General features: G+C 41.6%; 1 protein-coding gene across 4 annotated transcripts in view; it reads right to left on the bottom strand.

The window, feature by feature from the left end:
• Positions 1-6,019: 6,019 nt before the first annotated feature.
• Positions 6,020-22,415, bottom strand: part of mgat3b (beta-1,4-mannosyl-glycoprotein 4-beta-N-acetylglucosaminyltransferase b) — a 94,539-nt gene continuing 78,143 nt past the window's right edge. For all 4 annotated transcript variants that reach the window (XM_054744755.2, XM_054744757.2, XM_054744756.2 and 1 more), the window contains 3 exons: positions 20,508-21,118; positions 16,717-16,999; positions 6,020-16,595 (listed from right to left, as the gene is read on the bottom strand). In XM_054744755.2, coding sequence (XP_054600730.1) covers positions 16,098-16,595; positions 16,717-16,999; positions 20,508-21,118 — 1,392 coding nt within the window. In that variant the 3' untranslated portion in view covers positions 6,020-16,097. The remainder of the gene's footprint in view (positions 16,596-16,716; positions 17,000-20,507; positions 21,119-22,415) is intronic.

Raw genomic sequence — 22,415 nt, 5'->3', positions numbered from 1 at the left:
CAGCACTCTGTTTGGTGGACGTGATATTACTGCGACTGAGCGAAACAATGATGGCTCGTTAGAAATGGCTTTGGCATCAACTTTGGACTATTTAGACTTGGGCTTTTCTTTGAGTTAAGAGCAGTTAAAGTAACTTACGTTAATTTAGAAAAATTATGTATTTTCTTCTTCTTTAACAGTGTATGGCAGACTGTCCCAGCTGACATCCGTAGAGGTGAGTACCAGTACTTCATGTTGTTGCCCAATAGAAGAAGAAGAAGAAGAAGAAGAAGAAGAAGAAGAAGAAGAAGAAGAAGAAGAAGAAGAAGAAGAAAATGTCATTTCTATAGCACCTCTCAAGAAAAATCACGAGGCACTTCACAAAAACAAAAAATGTAAAAATATAAAAAATAATTTAGAAAATGGTTAAAAATATATTTAAAATGAGCAGAAAATAGACAATTGTGATAAAAAACAAAATGTTAAGAAAGAGAGAGAGTGAATAGGAAAGAGGGAAATCAGTGGATCCTGAGGAAGGTGGAATAGGTGGGGAGAGCAGAATAAAGAGAGAGAGGTGAAGAAGGTCATACAAAAGCCAGCTTGAACAAGTGAGTCTTCAGCTGCTTTTTAAAGGAGACCACTGAGTCCACTGATCTCAGGCTCAGGGGGAGAGAGTTCCACAGTCTGGGGGCCACAGCAGCAAATGATCTGTCACCTTTGGTCTTTAGCCTGGTGCTGCACAACCAGTAGGCTTTGATCACTGGACCTCAGGGACCTGCTGGGGGTGTAGGGACTAAGAAGATCACCAATGTAAGATGGTGCTTGTCCATGTAAGGCCCTATAGACCAGAACCAGGATCTTGAAATGAACCCTGACATTGACTGGTAGCCAATGAAGCCCGAGGAGAAGCGGGGTGATGTGTGTGTGTTTGGAGGACTTGGTCAGAAGCCGAGCACAGGCGTTCTGAACCAGCTGTAGACGGTTCAGGGAGGTTCTGCTCAGACACGTGAAAAGAGAGTTACAGTAGTCTAAGCGTGAGGAGATGAAGGTGTGGAGAACTGTCTCAAGTTCAGAGCGGGACAGAATGGGACTCAGCTTAGCAATGTTCCTGAGATGGAAGAAGGAAGAGCGAACAAGAGAACTGACATGAGAATCCAGGGTGAGAGCTGGGTCAAAGGTCACGCCAAGATTCCTGACAGAAGGTTTGGTGTGGGAAGCAAGCTGACCAAGAGAGTCTCTGACTTTGGGAACCAGCTTGTCTGGGGCACAGATGAGGATCTCGGTCTTATCTTCATTCAGCTGAAGAAAGCTCCCAGCCATCCAGGTTTTGATAGAGTCTAAGCAGGTGTGTAACAGCTGCAGCTTAGACATCTCATGGGCTTAAAGGAGATGTACAGTTGGATGTCATCTGCATAAAGATGGTAGGAGATTCCTTTGAAGGAGCTCAGGATGTGCTGAAGAGGAAGCAGATAGAGGAGGAAGAGCAGAGGCCCCAGCACAGAACCTTGTGGGACACCATGGGTAAGAGAGGTGGTGGAGGACCTAAACTTGGAGACGGCCACAGAAAAGGAGCACTCAGAGAGATAAGAGGAGAACCACTCCAGAGCAGTTCCTGATAGGCCTACCCAGTCTCTCAGCCTCTCCAGTAGCAGGTGATGGTCAACAGTGTCAAAGGCTGCAGTCAGGTCCAGCAGGACCAGAACAGAACAGTCCCCTGCATCACTGTGGGTCAGAAGGTCATTAGAGACCCTAAGAAGAGCTGTTTCAGTAGAATGAGCTCTACGAAAACCTGACTGTAAGCTATCATAGATGTTATGTTCATCAAGAGCAGCTGTGAGTTGTTTAGCCACAACCTTTTCCAAGATCTTGGAGATGAACGGAAGTTTAGAGATGGGTCTGAAGCTGCTATGGAGAGAGGGGTCAAGACTCGGTTTTTTAAGAAGCGGGTGGATTACAGCATTCTTAAAGTAAGCAGGGACCTGACCAGAAACCAGAGAAGCATTAATTATAGAGAGCACGCTGGGACCGATGGACTGAAAAACACTTTCAAACAAAGACGAGGGTAAGATGTCGAGGGGGCATGCAGAGGTCTTCATAGAGTTAACTAGTTTGGTTAACTCAGGCAAAGAAACAGGAGCAAAGCTATCTAGGATGATGGGCCTGGTTGGAGTCGGGAGAGGCAGCGATAAGGCTGAAGAAGAAGAAGAAGAAGAAGAAGAAGAAAAAGAAGAAGAAGAAGAAGAAGAAGAAGAAGAAGAAGAAGAAAATATCATTTCTATAGCGCCTCTCAAGATAAAAATCACGAGGCGCTTCACAAAAACAAAAACAAAAAATATAAAAAATTGTAAAAATATAAAAAAGCACTTAGAAAATGTTTAAAAATATATTAAAATGAGCAAAAATAAGCAATTGCGGTTTAAAAGATAAAATGTTAAGAAAGAGAGAGAGAGTGAATAGGAAAGAGGGAAATCAGTGGATCCTGAGGAAGGTGGAATAGGTGGGGAGAGCAGAATAAAGAGAGAGGGGTGAAGAAGGTCATACAAAAGCCAGCTTGAACAAGTGAGTCTTCAGCTGTTTTTTGAAGGAGACCACTGAGTCCACTGATCTCAGGCTCAGGGGGAGAGAGTTCCAGAGTCTGGGGGCCACAGCAGCAAATGATCTGTCACCTTTGGTCTTTAGCCTGGTGTGCTGCACAACCAGTAGGCTTTGATCACTGGACCTCAGGGACCTGCTGGGGGTGTAGGGACTAAGAAGATCACCAATGTGAGATGGTGATCTTAATGCTGATGGTGATCGTGATGGTGATCTCGCTGAAGGAGAGATGCTAGATCTAACCTTCTTGACTTTGTCCACAAAGAAAGACAGAAAGATCTCACAGTCTGCAACAGAGTGGAAGGGGGCTGTAGGAGAGGCAGGAGACACGATGCTGCTGATGGTGTTAAACAGCACCTTGGGGTTCCCTTTGCTCTGGGACACCAGGTTGGAAAAATAGGAAACCCTAGCGTCTCTGACTGCAGAGTTAAAGGATGTCAGAAGCTCCTTTAGGTGCAGCAGATGGATGTGGAGATGGGTTTTCTTCCACAAGTGCTCAATTTTTCTGCATTGGCGCACAATAGCATGCAGAGATGGTTTGAAAGACAACAGTAGATCCCGCCCCAAAACGGAGAGCCGTCAATGGGTCATGGCCAGACTTTATATTCACGTATAAAGGATGGCTTGTCAGTCTAAGACCTGGAACCGTGAGGAAACCGGACTGTTTGCTCCATACATGTGAATGAAGCATGATTTTTTTTGTCTTTTAATGCCCTTTTAAACCAAGCCAACTCAGAGCTGAGACTACAGATCAGGAGTTACACTTTATATGCTTCTCTGCAGCTTCTTTGTTGCGGTCACCCTCTCATAACCCAGCTGTTGGTATTAATGAGAAAACTCCTTCAAGCTGTTCACATTTTCACTCAGACCGAAGGCCAAGGAGGAGAAGCAGCTGGTCTCCAATCAAGTTTCGCACTCAGCCTGATTTAGGTTTGTTTCTGTCATGCTGAGCTCAATAACACCATCATCACGCTGTCAGCTAATTAATGTAACAAGCTTGAAAATTTTTCAAAAAGCAAAACTAAAGCTAATAAATTCACTTAGAATGCTTCACCCTAATAGATGTTTGGAATAAATGAGGTGAATTTATGACAATCCTGCAGTCACAATAAACGGGTTCAAACCAGGCCCCCACAATGCAGCTCTGAAATTGAGTCAAACCGGAAGTGAAATAAATTGCAGTTCCACCCTCATCCACTGGGGGCTGGTGCCAGAAACGAGCAAATCCTCATTGACTCCCAAGTTAAAAATACCAATTTCACAGCAGAAATAAACATGTTTACAGCCTGGTACCAAAACATGTTTTTGGTTTAAATGATCTAGTTTACACTCAAGACAGCTCTGAGGGGGGTGAATTTTTTCCTCACTCTTCTGTTTAAGTGTATTAAAAGCCTAAAATTCTGTATAATTAATGAGCATCAGACCCACGTGACCACAGAGCTAGCTCCCAGGAAAGGCCTCAGTAGAGCCTCGGTCTGGCTTGGAAACTGTTCCGGGATTTTGAGTCTCTGTGTTTGTGTATTCTTGTTTGGATATTTTTTGTGCAATTGTTGGACAAAAAGACTTGCTGTGGCATTAATTGCACTGATAGAGCGTCCAAGGAGTCTCCACTTCATTTTTTTCGGTAAGTAAAATTATATTTATGTATTTTAGGTCACTGCCGAGCTGAGCTTAGATTTTAACATGTACTGTTTAACCATGAAATTTAAATGTAATAGGGTAAAACCCAGTGCATTTAACATAATGCTGCACTTTAGAAAATGGGTTGAAATATAACATGTTGGTGGAGCTGGGTTCCCACTATCGGCTTGTGGAGCTCTCGGGAGACCGATGTTTTCCACCCTTATCCCCTCCCCGCAGCCCGGTCCATCTCTGTCTGATCGCGGCTTCTGTGTGCTGCGCGGGCTGACGGCTGGTTCTTATGGCAAGCCAGAACCGCCAAAATACGCCACTTCTACCCGCAGCCCGGTCCATCTCTGTCTGTTCGCGGCTTCTGTGTGCTGCGCGGGCTGCCGGCTTGTGGAGCTCTGGGATGGAGACCTTTCCACCCGGTTCTCCCCAGCGGCAGCTCTGCGCATCTCAGATCGCAGCGGCGCTTGTCGGCTTTCAGCAGCTCCCCCTGCTGCGTCCGTCTGCTCTCGTCTGTTTTCCAGGCGAGGCGCTGCTCAACTTGAACAAGGCCATTGACAGAAGTGGTATGATGCTACTTTTTAGTATATTTTCTGTTTAACTTGACATGTCTTTCATTTGAATTAAGACTTTCACTTCACTCAGTGTGATGGAGAGATCCTAGATTTAAAGTAAAATTGTGCAACAACTTGTCTTAATCCACAAAACAGCAAGGAACCCGTTAGCTTAAGGCTAATTCACAATGGGAGTTTTGCTGATGTTTTATGTACTTTACAACTAGAAGTTTGTTTCTATAGATGACTTCAGATGTTTGATGGTTCAGTTTATGTGAGTTATGTGGTGTTTTTATATTGTTGGGCTGGCAGTTGTTACACCCTGATCCTTTGTGGCTCATCTGGAACTGAATCTGGACCGTTAACTAAATGTTTGGGCAAAAAGTGGCGCCCTTGTCTCACGCCACGACCTTAAATGACACCATCTGGTTTCAGAAAAAGCACATCCGTACATTTTCTCATAACTCGGAAAGCCCTCCCCACATCCTCCAGCTTCTGTTTTAGGGCTGTTTGATTGTTCTGAAAGTCTTCCTTCAGCCGAGTCTTCAGTTTTAACAGCTGGACTTTTATCTCCTCAGATCACAAACTAGCTGTCATTACCAAAAGCTAACAGCACAGGATAGCTGCTGTTAAGTGTAAAATAATGACTTTGTTTACAATTCATTAATTTTTGTGTCATGCAATCAGTAGTTGTTGCACTGGGTACCTTCAGATGAGTGTGAGGACACACACAGATTACCTGCAGAGTTTAATACATTTAAGTTGCTTTAAAATCAAATATTTTATTAATGAGCAGAAAAAGCAGGTGCCAGTGACCAATTAAAAAATGTTTCAATACATATCCTTCTTTATTTATCTCTAAACAGCTGAAACTCACTTAAGTGTTTGTGCACAAGCACCAAAGAGAGTTAACAAATGAATTATTTGTAAAACTGTTTTCTGCTGAATGCATTAATTCCATTTGAGTTTTCCAGCTTCAGTAACACAAATAACACCAACTCATGTTAGCTTTAAATCAGTGTTTCAGTCTGCAGGTCGAGTTGTTCAATAATACTCTTCTTGTTTAAGCAAAATCCTTAAAAACATGCAAATAAAAATTTAAATCATGTACATTCTGGGACTCATAATGAGATGCAGCAAAGTGTTTTACGGTGCTGCCCTCTAGTGACATGACTGATGATGCAAATCACTGCAATGTGAAACACACACACACACACACACACACACACACACACACACACACCAAAGGCAAAAACAAACACTGAAAATTTTAAAATTAATTTAATTATATGTCTTTGTCATAGATCTCATTATTTTTTTTCATGGTTAACATACAGCCATTCGTATAGAGAAAAAATATGTTTTTATTCATCTTTAATTAACTTAGAAATGTACACTCATCTTTTCCGACCCCCACCAGAAGAGAAAAATATCCTTTATTCAAAAGTATCATCTCTCAGTTGTCTTTTCATCCCCCACCAGGAAAAAAAAGGTTCTTTATCCTGTTTGTTCCCCTTTATTATTATTTATTATCTTACATTTCCACGTGTTCTCCTGTTCTGTATTTGGATCAGAGGGTAGAGAGGCAAGAGAACACCTGAACACACTGGCACAACGATGAACTGGTGTGGAACTGGGAGGCAAACACTAAACAACACATAAATCTCATTTAGTCGTTTACACAATCATACAGCAACACATACAAACTCTCGTTAACATTAGTTCCCATAGCAACCCATCAAATCAAATTAAAAAAATATGGGAATCGGCACAAAAAGGGAAAAAAATATCAGTCATAAAAAAATAAAACTATACAACTATTCTCAGTTCTGTTCAGTGCACAGGGACAGAGCAAGGCAAGCTTTCAGGTTTTGTATATGAAAAGAAATCAAACATTTTTCTTTAATTGGAAAAGAGCAACAGTTTCTGCAAAACAACAGTAAGACGTGGAGAAATCTTTACATGTGTAGGTTCAACCTGCTCTCATCTCAGACCAATCAGTTAAAAAAGAAAAGTGCAAAGATTTCAGTTGAAATCATATTTATCCAGGAACACACCTAAAGTCTTCCTTTTGCACTGCAAACATTTCCTTCACAAATTTGTCGTTGGTGTAAAGTTATTTCTAGCAAACCAGTTGGATGGAGAGCAGGTTTAGATCTGGAAAAACCATTCTGCATATGTCACGCTATGTGTATTTCTCCCAGTGTTCATTTACTCTACAGTTGGACAAAACAAGGAGGAAATGTTGATTTGTATAGGAAAGGGCCCCCTAGTGGTCGCTGTATAGGAACTGGCCATCGTCTTTGGGGAGTCGAAACAGCAGCAGAAAAAAATAATAAAATGCAAGAAATGGGAATTATATATATTTTTTCTACAAATTTGGAGACAAAATGGTTTTTGGTGCATCTGCATTCTCTTCAGATACCCTGAATGGAGCATATGGGTGAACATGGTACAGAACGGAGAGCAGGTGTGTCCAAAATGCGGCCTGGGGGCCATTTTTGCCCCTCGGATTGATGTTGTGCAGGCTCGATTTGGATTTAGGAAATTATGAATTTTTAATCTATGTTCAGATTTTTGCTACCATGAGGCCTGCTTTTGAGTGGAATAATAAACCAATAAGCATAAAATAATTTTTGTATTTTTTTATCCTAAAAACTTTGGACACCCCTGCCATATATGTATTTTAAATGGCATACACTGTAAAAAATAAAAGGATGAAATTATCTATCCAAGTTATGTTAAATGGTTCCACGAAACCTAGTTGCTTAAATGTAAAGCGTAATATACATTTACTTAACACAACAACATATAACAACGTAAGTTACTGTTTATATTTAAGCAGTGGAACCAGTTGGCATAACTTTGTTTAGTAAATTCAACATTTTATTTCTTACAGTGTACTTAAGTCATCTTTAATCAAAATCCAAGTACTGCATTCATAAGCAGCCTCATAATTAAGTTCTGGGCACACTCATCAGACACTGAGTCTAAATAATTTTTGGTGCTGCTTTGTGATGCTGAGCAACATAAAACATCAGTGACTTAATGAAAGTTTATAAATTATAACCCTGTACTTGTCTGACAAGCTACTGCAGCACACATCATCCATACGTATCTTTTATAAAATCATGTATGCATAAAAAAAAAAGATAAGGTGCAATTCATAAATCTGCAGGCAGTTGAGCTGTTTCTTGGCATGCACAGAAAAAGGAAAACGTTGTTTATCCATTTCAGGGGAATACAGAAGAGGATATATAACCATGTAAAGATGAACGACAGCATTTTCTTTTATCTAGGTCAAGCTTTGACCCAAAAAGTTCAACGTTTTTGGGTCACTCAAAGGCAAACCTTTGTAAATATCACATCAGAGTGAGGGCACAGACCGAGTGCCTACAGTAGTCTGGTAGTCAGACAACACACACACACAGACACGAGGTTTGTGTGTAGTGTGCCTGCTGCAATAACCTGTATTTGCCATTTCTTTTACAACAAATAAAATAAGGTATCACTAAATTAAGCTGTATGCTGTTACTGTAATGTGGACAGAATGATGTCATCAAATGAAAACGTAGGACATCAGAAGAACGCCGCGCTACTGACTCCCCGCTGCAACATCAAGGGAGGTACGAGATCTGAGAGGGAGCGAAGTCGACTCCGGCAGTAGGCGGTAACAGTGCTTACAAACGTTAATTTACATACACACACGCATGCACACACACACACACACTGCCTCAACAAGACATTGTTTAAAAAAAAGCTGCCAACTGGATAAAAATAAAGTACAAAACCAAACACCCATCCCTTCTTCTGTTTCCCAAATGTCCACCAGAAATCCACCATAAAGGAAAAGTGCAAACCGAAACAAAACGAGGAAAAAAAGACTAAACAAGTCTGTTATTGTAAGGAACATTCCCTCCCTCCATAACTCTTTCCATGGCTGCTTGTGTTTCTGTTTCTGATTGTAGGAATCCAAACCCCTCTGGAGGCTCCCAACCCTCCTCTAACCCCCGCCACCCTTCCCTCGTGCTGCCTCGGAGTCTCCGTTCAGGTCCGGCTGCCGCAGGAGAGACCGGTTTCTGAGAACTGCAGGGCGGCTCGGGTTACGGGGAAACTCTTAGCCGTAAACAAAAATTCAAATGTCTTCTCATTCGATCATGGATGTTTAGTTTGTAGCTGTAATACAAAAGGAAGGTAGAGATCTGACATACGGCAGTGACGGCTGCCCTTCCGTCACGCTTCTTTCCAAGACTGAAACAAACTTTTTTTTGTCTACAAATGATAAAACCTGACGAGCAGGAATAAATAACTAAAACAATCAGATGGAGTTGACTAGCCAGGATCTGGGTGCAGAAACAAATTTGTTGATCGATCTTTGTTTTTTTGTCCTCTTACATAGACAGGAGTCACAGGACATATAGGATAACAACAGTTTTTTAAAGAGCAAGTCAACCCCTACCAGAGTCTAACTCCACTCCCACTTCATGTTTGAAAAATGCAACACATGCTGTTGCCTGGCAGACCAAGAAGGCGGAGCCACTAACAAATACACACACACACACAGGCTCACGACAGCATTGTGACATCATAATGTACCAGTTTACATCATAGCTTACCTCTTAGCCAATAGCGGTGGCAGATTTAAATTAAAATACAGTGCAGAGTTTTTAGCTGACGACGGCACAACACTGCCAGTTTTAGGCAGAATATTTAAATTTTAACTAAGATGCACTGAAGTGCCAAATTATTGACGACACGTGTCTGCAGCACGATTAGACACTCATTTATTTAGTTTATCAGCAAAAAAAAAGTTTATTGGGGGGTGACTTGCTCTTTGTTGGGTCAAACAGTAATGACCTAATTAAGTCTCAAAGTGTGTTTTACCGTTGACTTCTATATTTGTAGAGACCTTTTTAGGACATTTCACGGCTAAAATAATAAAGCCTCGACTCGAAAAGTAAATAAAACACGCTCAACTGAAACAGGAGCGTCTGTGAACTCGAGCCGTTGCGGGTATTTTCAAACACAAACATGCACTCCGCGCTCACCTCCTGGTTTCTAGTGGCATCTGATTTGCAGCCAGGTGTCGGCCCGTCTGCCTGCCCACCTTTTGAAGCGCGTATGTGTCACCGCGCCCATCTGTCTCCGGTGTCTCACTCTTGACTTTCATCTGCTGTGTCAGAACATACGGGCTCCTGGTCGAGGATCTGTTTAATCGCCACCCTCCCAAAAAGCTACCAATCTGTCCTGGAACACACTTGGAAGTTTTATGACCAACAAACACAAACTGCACATCGCAGACACCCTCAGATGGTGAGACCGGAAGTGTTTACGGAGATGGAGCTTGGCGATCGATGATCACCGTTTCATATTCAGCGCAGCTTCGTCCAAACAGCTTGATTTAGAGGGTTTCTTGTCTGACGTGACGCAGCTTTTACTGAGGGAGCAAATGAGTTTTTATGAGCCTTTAACGCCAGCTGGCTGGTTTGCTGAACAGAACCTGACAGAGGCCAATTCATTTACTCATTAACAAAGCCATAAACTGAGGTTTTACTTCTGTCAAAACCACACTTTTAGATTATTCTTTAAGGGTTCTTAACATTTAAAATTATTTTTTTTCTCCCTCTAATGGCATCAAGCCATAGGAGTAGTTTGGATTTTGATTAGTGAAGGATTTGAAAAGTCTGCAGTGACCAGTGAGGAAAAAAATCATCAAAAAAAAAAAAAACCCTCAGCTTGAGCGTATTTCCAATGAAAAGTCAAATTACACCAAATCTTTAAAAGTTTTAAGCTCCATATTATGATATTCTACTCTAGTTTCCTACAATAGCAGCAAGAAGATGAATTTCTTGGGACATTTTACCAAATCAAAGCCTGAGAGGGATTATTTTTGAAGTGTTTCTGACTACTTACCCATTATATATCCAGAATACCCTTTATCTTAAAAAATAGATTTATATTCAACAGGATTGATAAGCTAATGGTTAGCTAAGGCTAAGCTAGTGCATCACTGCTGTTGAAAAACCTCCCATCTTAAAAAATCCATAGCAGTTCATTTGATGTGAAAGAAATCTATTTCAAGCTCAAATTAGCATTACGCCATAATAAAATCCTGTAGGACTTGCACGTGCCACATTTAGATGCTTCTAGTGATATTTGTGTTGAACACTCATTTAATCGATCCATTTGAAGTGGTCTCTAAGTAGGAAGGAACGCCTTGCCAGTCGTACTCTGAGGGAAAAAGCCCAGAAGTGCCTTTATTAGCGTGGTGAAGTCAGCTGGAGGAGAAAGCAGCTTCAGACGGCAGGATTTGGAGTCTTATTTCCTGATATTTGGACATCTTCCCTCTGATTTGCTAACAGCAATGCCACTCTACCTCTGACTCAGTTTGCTTTGCGGCGTTAATGCTTTATCTCCACAAGTAACACAAGCCTTGAGGTGCTCTGCTGTGTGGTGGAGTTACTAATGCTAACAGTTAGCTTCCGCTAGTCGAGACATGCTCTGCTGTTTCCTGGAGATTATAACAACAGCCTCCCCGTCGCGAGTCAAGACGTTTGAGTCCATACATTCTAAGTGACATTTTCACGACAAAGCGACGGATTATAATCAGAAATAACAATCTGAATGTTTTTCCAGTGGTGTACACCTTTTACACCACTGGAAAAATTACCAAACTGATGCTGGTAAAAACATTCATAAATGAACGTCGCATGAACTGCTACTAAAATAAGAGAGTGGAGCTGGTGTATGACAGCAAACACACTTTGGCCAAATGCTTTTATAGATTCACCCACCTTAACCTTTTTTTTTTTACCCCTAACTTTCTTTTAAGTGTCTATAAAAACAATTCAAGACCAGAACTGGTTTATATTTTAAGCAATGCAATGTTTAAATGTGACTTCAAGTTTGTTAGCCTTACTTTTTTTTATTAGTGCCTTCACGCTTTCCAGAGAAATCTTAAGAACCATTAGACGCAAAATAATCATTTATATTCCAGCGAACAAGAAGCCACCACGCCCTTTTAACCCTCTGATGCATGAATTATGAAATCTTCAACCATGATTTTTTAAACAATTTTTTTCATTCATCTTTAGGTGTGAATGAAACAAATTTCAACAAATATTTTTTGTACCATTTTGTTAATTTACAAATAATTTATTACATGTCCATCTCAGTGGACGGCGTGCATTCTGAACATGAAATATGGTGGCTTGACTTACTGAAGTCCAAATGAAGGGGCTCACATGCAATAAAGTCTTCAACAGCTGTGCTTAATAGCAAAAATAAAGAAAAAACAATTTTGAGTACCTGTCCACTGTAGTGACCATTATGCATCAAAGGGTTAAATAGGATTTCAGGCATGCTGTTGGCTGCCAATGTTTCTTGGAAAACATCAATTGGTGGAAGCCACAATGCTGGCAGGGGTCCATAGCCATGAAGGCATGTGAGCTCAATACATGGACCCGCTCTGTGAGCACAATAACAGATGGGGGTGTAACAGGCAGGGGGGAGCAGCACAGTCATGTAGTACATCTGTAAATAATAAACATACGTGCTGAGAGCTGAAACAATAGTAATAAATAAAAATGAGGAGAGGATGAAAGGCCGGTCCAATTAAAAACAGCTTTTGTATTTTCTTAAGTTGAAATATGAAGCATTTCGCAATTAATTAGGAAAGTATTTATTAAAATGAATGGACTCTGCTCAGGTCCAAAGTTTAATGATACTTTAGAGAATCAAGCATCTGTGTGGAAAGCACTTCGACTAAATTTAGACCTTAGAATGGTAACTTCCTGTTTGCTTGGTATCAAAGCAATTAAAGCTCAAACAAAAGTGTTTCCTAGCAACGCAACTCCAAACCTGTCTGCAGAAGTTGTCTCTTTTTTTGGGGGGGGGGGTAATACCAGTGCACCATTTCTGGGACCTAACAGTTACACAGCTGAGCTACAGGGTTTTGGAGTTATATTTCCAGATATTTGGACGTCTCGCCCCGGACTGGATAACAGCAACATGGCTCTACCACTGACTTTCAATGATGATGTTTTACCTCCACAGGTAACACAAGCCTGGAGGAGTTCTGCTGTGTGGTGGAGTTGCTAATGCTAATGGTCAGCCTAAACTGGTCAGGATGTTTCTGGATGCTAAACCAACGGCAGCCTTCCCCGTGGTGAGTCAAGATGGGTGAGTCCATGAATGTTAAGCAACAGTGTGACGTAGATCTGTCTGGATTTCAAATCCTAGAGTTTCACCGTCTATTTTCCATCAGAAGCTAATGCAGGAGACAGGTGTAGGAGACTATTTTCATGTCCAGCCTACATGAAAAACTCAGTGACTGATTATCATCAGAATAATCCTTAAAAAATGGGTTTTCAGTGAACTACACTTTTCAGGAGTGCGTTTTAAAACTCGGGCGACATGAGTCACAGAGGAAGTGTGTGGTGTCGACACGAGGAAGGAAAGTTGTGGTGAAAGTGCTGATTAACAGTTGTCTAAAGCCTGCAAGCCTTTGAGACAAACTCTAATTTAAACTGAGCCTCGCTTATTATGAAAATGATTTTTGGTCTGGTTATGACAAATATGACAACAGTTGGCTGGGAGCTGCGATTAGACTGTCCACTAACATACGTCTCTGTGCCTTTAGCTTTGCTGAGTGCCCACGATCTGCTCTTGAGCAGGACAGACCCTCAATTTGGAAATCAGCCTGTTTAAAAATCACTAGACCACCGAGGCAGCACAGAAGGCCCAAGAAAATCACGTTTCACTTGCTGAAACTTTTTCTTTTCTTTTTGCTCTATTCATCTCTGCAAACTGCAACATTTACCAGTTTTATACTCGTGGTAAATTATGCGTGGAATTAAGTGGGAAAGTGGTTCTTGACTTCTTTGACTGGTTTATCCACTGCACTCTCTCACCTCTTAAACTGCTGGCCTGCAATCTTGGCGAATGACCTAAGGCAGTAAGGGATCTCAAGAACTCATCATGGGGATTGTTACCATGGTGATAATGAAGCAACGGGCCAAGTCGAGAAATTCTAGTTCGTGTTTCAGCACCAGCCTCGCCTCGCCGTGAGCCGCTGTGGCGCATTCAGCAACCCAAACGTGGGTTCTGTTAGCACATGTGCAGCCTGCAACAGGTTCAAAATGAGGTGTCAACGTGAAATAAATTCTCCCTGGCAGGATGTAAACACAAATATGAGAAGGCATTTAGATGAAATGCATACTTTTTCCTTATTTTGTAAAGTTCATTGTGCAGATGTTGGGATGAAGTCACCACAGAGTTGGACAGAGAATATGACACGCCTGCCGTCTGAAACCACAAGCTCAGAGGGAAGGGAGGGAGGCATGTTTTATGTGTGGTGTGCATTAGTTTAGACTGTCTTGTGTTGACGATTCATATAAAACTAACCAGAGGACACATAATTGGTGTTTTCCTAGAAAACCAGTTCATAGATTCAGTAATGGATGTTCGTCAGCTTGGATGGTTGCCATAAAATCTTCAGAAAACCTGATGAATGAAGGGCTTTCATGCAAAATGTCGCCTTGAAAGGATTCAGCACCAAAACCTGCAACGCTCACTAGTTACCAAGCAGCACAACCTCATTTAAAAACTGAAAAGCATTACGTGGAGAATTCTTGACGATTTCCTTTTGAATTCAATACACAGCTATTTTCTCTGTAGCCTCCTTGAATTCAGACGGTGTTTTAGCTCTCGAATGCAACTCCAAACCCCCAACAGCTGCTGTCGCAGTCTGCACCATCATCGCAGCAGCAGAACACAACAAACATAACATTCAGATGCCTCCTGGTTGACCACATTTTCACCGCCACGAGTGTGTGTGCTGAAGGGATCTGTGCCAGAGCTTTGTTCCCAAATTATATCAAAGCTACAAAGCAAACTTTTGTAGTTCCAACCCTTGTTTTCATCCCTCAGCAGCCCCTAATTACCCCCTTGAAGTATTTTTTTTATCCTCTCTTCCTTTGAGAAGCATCAATCTTAAAATAGCTGGTGATAACCCTCAGTCTGCTCTTTATAGAATAATCCAATGTCTGTAATTTTTCTTGAACTTTGTCCATTACTTGTAAACATTCCTGTTGGGATTTCTTTGCCTTGACAGGAATAAACCCAAGAGTTACCCCACTGGCTTCAAATCACATCACGCACATCCACGATATCAAACGTTACTCACAAAATCTCCACCTGAACCACTTTTTCAGGTGGGGATTTAGACTTTCAGCCACCGTGACAGCTGTTTATAGAGGGGCGAAAGGTCGAGAGGCATGAGCACTCGTGCCATAACAGTTAAATGTTTGTGATCTTGGGGCATTGCCATGAGAGTGGTTGTCTCGTTCTTCCAGGGCAGAGGGAGAGAAATATGATGAAGACAAGGTAAACAGATGCCTGCTACTGAAAACTAGAGAAAGGGTTTGCAACTTTAACCTAAGGCAAAATGTTAAGTACAGAAATAAAAGGACATATTGCAACAATCGATCAAAAACAAAAGCATTAATGATTCATCTCTGAGAGGGAAATGCCGTGATTCATTCGGATCCGTCTGTAAGCTGTGGCACTCATGGATGTAAAAGCTATTTTTCCTCCCCTCTCCATCACCGCGTGATCCTACTTTTCTGTCATCGATCTTGCCCCCTAACTGCCTGTTCACAGCCACAAACCACACGACACAAAGACAAAGCACTCACACAGTTCACAAACACGCAGAAAAGCATAAGGTGCATGAAAATGAAGGTGATTTTTGTATGAGTGAAAACCTCTCCATTTCTGAGACCCAAGCTTAGTATAATATCTGAATATGAGTCTGGTTCTGGAAAGAGATCCCCAAAACTGATGGAGGCAGGAAGACATCTGAGAATGGAGAGTGAAGCAGGAATATCGAATTGGTCTGTAAACTTCAGTTAAAGCAACCCGAAACAAAAACGCTCTTCGCTTTCAAAGGCTTCGTTCACTGTTAAAATATCCCTGGCTTTTTTTTTTTAATAAGCTGCCTGTTTATCACAGAGCACAGGTGTGTCAAGTGGCAAATGAAGACACCAAGAAAACTGGCAAAGGGGAAAAAGCTGTCACCAAAAAAATAAAAGAAAAGGAATGAGGAAATCCATGACATTGTTTATCCAGTGGTTGTATCCTTTTTGATGCTTTCTCTGCAGATCCATAAAGGACGTGATTCAGTGTTCCCTTTCTACCCCACATTTTATTCTAAGAGGTTTTAAATTCCTGCAACATCAGTGTTGCTGGTTGGAGGTACATTTTGTTCATCAGTACCATTCCACCTCCAAAGCTCAGTGCCAAGGCCTCAAACAGGCACTACATGTTTAGTGTATTGATCTCCTAGACATCCTTTGGTCTGGGCACTTTGTTATAAGGGTTCTCCAGGAGGTAGTGATACCTGTCGTAGTGCTCCAGCATGTACTTGGGTGCGTACATATGCTCTTTAGGGTCTACGGGCGGGTATTCCTGCACGGAGCCATCAAACCAGCCCCCTGTCCGGATCAGGTCCCGGATATAATTGAGGTCGCGTTTGTCCTCGTAATCCCCCCACCGAGGGAAGTCTCCATTCTGAGCCGACACTAGCTTGAAGTAGATGCCTTCGGGTGTGAAGCACCAGGAGCAGTGCCATCCAGCAAAGTGGAAGGGGCTGCCAACCGACCACTGGACCAAGATGTGGCCAGTGTTGTTCTCGTACTTTCGGAATCCGGGCATTGTGTAGTATTCCCGACGTCGCAGTTTGATGCCGTCATTATCATAAACATCGTGGAGCATCCCCAGGGTGCAGCCAGAGATCACCTCAAGGGACCCAAACTGCTTCCAGAAAAATCCATATAGAGACTGGACACAGAGAAAATACAACAAAACACAGTTACTAACTTGCTTGACTGTCCAAGTTTCATTTAACAGCAGTACACAAAAGAATAAGACTGTACAACTATTGCTAAGATGTCGCTACTACCTTGCGCATGTGTACGGCAAAAGGTTCCGTCCAGCCATCAAACAACTTGAGGAAAATGAGGCCCTCACGTGCTGGAATTTCATCTGCATCGTTGATGATGAAGACATCATCGACTCTCCCTCCTATCACCCTGGACATACCATTACGTGTCAGGAAGGTTCGTAAGTAGTCATCGGCGATCCAGCCATCCTGCCGACCACCCTCCGGGAAATGGTCAAGAAACACATACAGGATCTTGTGACGTATGTAGTCATAAGTACCGTTAAGTAGAAGGCGCAGAAAACTAGAAGGACAAAAGGGAGAAAAGTTTATATTTTCCCTCTGTGCCGAGCAATATTTGGTTTGTTTGTTTGTTTTTACAACACAGTGGACCGATTTGTTAGTCATTATAGAGAACATACATGAGTGGATTGTGTGTATTTATAAATGTGTTTTAAGACTTGAACAGGTGTTTTACTGATAAAACTGCAACACTTTTTAAACCCAACAGCTATTAAAATGGTGGGGCAGTGATTACATTGTAAAGCCTGATTTATACTTCTCCATGAGCAGACGCACACGGAGTGTCGGAAAGGTTTATAGGTGCGCACTCCAGCACAGGCAGTGGAGTGTTGCAAAACAAATCCCCGCCATGACAACAGAGGGCGTAGCTCTTTTCTGTGGTATCCTGCCACCATAACTCATGTATCTGGTCCACGATAGTGTACTTACTAATGTTTTTTAATATATGTCAGAGACTTTATACCATGGCCAAATTTGTCCTTCATTCCCCTCCACCTGGTCATGCGATCGCCACCTCTGAACCCACGTTTCCCGTCATTTCCATCCATGTTTAGTCCGTGTTTCGTACTCCTCCAGTCACAGGTGTGTGTGTTTTAAGACTTGAACAGGTGTTCAATATATATGCATATATATATATATGTACGTGTGTGTGTGTGTGTGTGTGTATATATATATATATATATATATATATATATATATATATATATATATATATATATATATATATATATACACACACACACGTACATATTTTTGGACTTTTTCCGTGATGCGTTCTTCAATCTGTTCTGGGTCTGCTGCTAAATATCTTTTTACTTTTTAATCTTTTTAATGGGGCAATGGCGGTGCTGGTGAAGAATATACAGGACGCACCATCCTAACCAATCATAAACTTGCGGTCCCCGTCATTTTCAATGGATGTTTAAAATTTTGGACATGTCTCCGTCACCCCCTGTGAGCCCATTGGAGAGCCCTTGCGCCAAGGCATAATGGCGTTGCGAGTCTCCGCACCGATGCAGACTGATAAGTATAAATCTGTCTCATATTTGTTTTTATATCATGATTTGTGCACATTGAAGCCACACAAATGTACTAGAGGGTGTAGGCAAGCCTTTGGACAAGGCTGGAAGTGGAGGGAGGGACTTTTCGTCAAACAATCCACTATTGAAATCAATTTCTCATAGGACGGTGGAATGTATTTTTCTGAAAAAGTTATAAACAATTGATAATTTATCAGTAAACATTTTACATTTCAGCAGAGTAAAGGCTATTTTTCAAATAAGCATTTGCATTAACCACAATGAGTGGGATTGGGCATCGAGAATCGAGCATTGATTGGAAATGGGACCAACTGTCTTTAAACTGTTTCCCAGAATTGTTCAAATATTTTAATTACGACTCTAGTTTCGATTCCCAGTCCGCCGACCGAAGAAGAATCTGTGGCCGATGCCCTTGAAAAAAACATGATCTGTAAATTCTGTTCAACGCCTTTCAAATCTGATCATACCAGCTGTCTATCGCTCCTACTTGAGCCTGCAGATACCCTGAGTGCAGCATCGTCTTTTCCCTTCCCTTCACTCACACCAAGTGCCCAGTGGGTAAAATGTAAACAAACGTGTCTGGCGACTCCGCGCAGAGCAAGCTTGTTAAAATGCGTCAACACGGTGAATTAAATACAGGTTTTAAAGAACAAACTCCAGGCGGTCTGAGATGGGTTTTTGAGTTTCTCTTTTGACTGAATCACTGCTGCAGCACGTTTGTGTAGATCCTCAGTCATCCTAGACATAATCAACTTGAGAGTTTTACTTGTAAACAGCCGGACTTTTCTGGTTATCTTGAAGACATTTTGCTTCTCATCCTAGAGACTTGTTCAGTTCCCAAACTTTGGTTGTGGTCAGAAACAAACAAATTGTGCTTCCAAGTCTTTTTTCTTTCTTGAAAACTGTTTTTTTGTCTAAATTAAGGTGATGTTATTGTTCATTAGGGATGTGTATTGGTGAAATCATGGCGATATGATACATACAGGGGAGATGATACAATATATCACGATATATTGTAATGCATTCAGTCAGTCGATATTTGTTGTAGGAAAACTCAATAAACAGTCCAAACTGATACCTAACATATTTAACATGAGGCATCTGAACCATAATGGAGGGATTTACATTTAAATGGTGGAAACAAAACTCGTTGCACACTGCTTCCAACTATCGGTTGGCGTTTGAATAGCACCAAAAGAAAAGAAAATACACAAATGTTTGCATGAAAATTCTTTCAAAAATTAGATACATGGCTTTTGAATATCGATGTAATATTACATGGGGGGAAAAATCATGATATATTCAGATATCGATATTTTCAATACACAGCTTTTGAATATCGATATAATATCACTGGAAAAAATATGATATATTGCCAAATTGATCTTTTTTACATCCCTATAGTTCATAGAATTAAAATTCTTGTTGAAGTTCAGATTATTTAATCAAAAAGGACTTATGGTTAGCTGCTCATTTAAAACATGTATTGTTTATGGATCCTGCCTCGGAATTGGGAATCGAAAGAAAGAATGGTAATCAGAGCTGGAAAAATTCAATTTTATATGATGCCCAACCCTAACAATGAGATATTTGAGATTAGAGGTGTTTTAGGATGGCAGAAGCCCACTTTGGAACCAGCCTCGCTACGACGAGTACCATGCACCTATAATGTGAATGGAGACTAGGTAATCACTGTGCTTGATTACAAAGCTCAACACGTTTCAAATGCCCCCTCCCCCTGGCTCTTACAGAATGAAAACCAGTGCCTTGTGGAAAGTGAAACAGAAGAAATCCATTCAACCCATACAAACATTTGAAATACAAACCATCATGTTGCAGTGAAGAAATAAATCATGTCAGATAAAGCACTTGTTTGACAAATGGCACCTTTCAGCACAGAAACCCACTCATCATACAAAACACTTAGTGAAAGAACAACTCGATTAACCTGTTGATATGCATAGCAAAAGATGATTTTCACTGAATGCAGTGGCTTTCATGCTGTGTCACATCCTATGATTGAACACACCAATCTCTCTCCCTTCAAGGCTGCACGCAGAGTCAATCACGTCGCTCGTCACAATCTCCTGTAAAATTGCCTTCAAGGCGTTTCATGTTGTTGCCAAAAGAACCTGATTGTAATTGTTATTCAGCAGGCTGATTCTCAAGAGGCATGAAGGTAGCTGTAAACAAATGATGTAATCTGTAAATAACTATACAAAGTAACAGTAGCGGTAATTATGTCCCATTTGGAACTTATTAATATGAAAATAGAGCATAAAGTGGGCCTCTCTTGTGTAGAAGCTCAACTGATAAAAATTAACTCATTGGCCCCAGTTCAATTTTAATTTGGGGATTGATATTTTCAATCTATGCTATTTAAAAATGCACATACTCCAACAAGACCCAAACTAGGAAGATCCTAGTTCAAGCTACCAACCACCCCCATCAAATAAGTAAAAATCATACCTTAAGGGTCGTTTCTCTCCATAGGCTGTAAAGTTTGATTCACACACAAGGAACAAATCTACGGCTTGTGCAAGCTCATGAAAGCGTACGTGCAACAGGTCAAATTCATGATTGACGTTAATGGCGTTGATCACCCTTCGTGGGTTCTCTCTTGGTGTGAGTCGCTCCTTGGTTGGGAGGTTGGAGTGGTACACCATGGTGGGAACCCCACAGTAAGGTCCATGCCATCCCGGCCGACATACACACTTGACCAGCCGCTTTCCATTGCCCCTGGCTTTTGCTTTGGCCTTTGGCATTACGGACGGCTGCTGCCGAAGCTGCAAGGCTTTTCTCTGTGCGGCTCGACCTCCTTCTACAACTTCATTAGCTACAGCCCCTCCAATTTTTACAGCATATTCCTTTGGGGTAGCCACTTCAGTTCCCTGTCTGAAGCAAAGGGCTCCAGCCTTTGTGCGAACAAAATAAGATGTTTTATCATCTTGAAGTTCATGAGTGTGGGTGTGAATGTCCCCCATCAGTTGTATAGGGTCTGATGGATGACCTTTGCCTCCTAGTCGTGCTTCTGGGAGTTGTGGTCCAACAGGTTGAGCATGGTGGTCTTTAACTAGTCTCTGAGGAAAAAACAAACAAAGACGTGACCAATTCTCCAAGAAATACCAGACATCTGTAAATGTAATGAATGCCTCAACAAATGGCTCCCAAATTATTGGAGTGAGTTGTTTACAACAGTGCCCTGGCCTCCCAATGGTCACACTATAACACCACTCAAACTACATTGCATTCCATGCAAGAAAATTCATACTTTACCAACAAAAAGGCAATTTGTGTGTTTTTGTATGTATACGTGTTGAATTATTCTATAAACTTAATTTGTCCTGATGTTGTATACTTGCTATTGCTATTACTTGCCATACAGGACTTTAAAAAATAAATACAAGGCCCAATTTAATAAGAATTCCCTAAAGTTGATTTTCTTACACGAGTTAATTAATGTTAGTATAATCCTATTTATATATGGTGTAGTGGTGTAGTAGTAATGATGTATATCTTTGTAAAATTCGTCCATGTTTCCTACGACAAACTCCAACCATGAAAACTTCTACCCCAGGGTAGATCTGGCTACCCAAGTATGTTACGTACCATCAGAACTTCTGCAAATTGTTCGCAATGATTTCAACATGCCAATGTCGAGCCATTCATGTAGTCTAGCATCATTGGCCCGGCCACATCGGGTACCTACACTGGCTATGTTCAGAAAGAGACCTAGCCTAGAAATCTAGATAGACCATAACAATAGCAAGCAATAGCGGGTAAGTCTAGTCACGTTCCATTATAGCCTTGGCAGGTCTGCCATTGGCCTGAGCAGTTTTGCATCTTACCATTACAGCGCTCTACATTTGTTGGATGGGCTTAGCACTAGTGTCTCAACAAAGAAAAACTTCAAAAATGGCATCAGCTCAAGAATGGTGCTCATTTGAAATGGCTTAGGTTTACTCAGGCTTGAGCTTTTCTTTGAGACATGAGCAGATAGGCAGCCTAAAGCCGGGCATACACTGTGCGACTTTTTCACTTTTTTGAGCCGATATTCCACTCGTGCGAGAATCCACGAGAACGGGGCGAGTTTTGCGCCGAGCATCGTGTAGTGTACAGGGGGTTACGAGAGGCGATTAACACCACGTGACCAGCTACTGATCAGCAGTCGTGAGCTCGCACGGACTTCTGGCGTGTTTGATATTTTGCTCGTCCCTCGTGAGGGTATCGCACTGTTGAAGCGGCGCTGCGCGCAGCTGCGACCCAAAAAGTATCAGAACCGCTCACGGCGCATGCGCAATCCTGCATCAATGCCGCTCGCTATTTCCCTAATAACACACGCTGTTCGTTTTTGTTTCTACACGTATTTTTTACTCA

This window comes from Nothobranchius furzeri, chromosome 6 (genome assembly GCF_043380555.1).
Source record: "Nothobranchius furzeri strain GRZ-AD chromosome 6, NfurGRZ-RIMD1, whole genome shotgun sequence".
Taxonomy (NCBI): Eukaryota; Metazoa; Chordata; class Actinopteri; order Cyprinodontiformes; family Nothobranchiidae; genus Nothobranchius; species Nothobranchius furzeri.
This window is presented reverse-complemented; position numbering and strand designations above follow the sequence as displayed.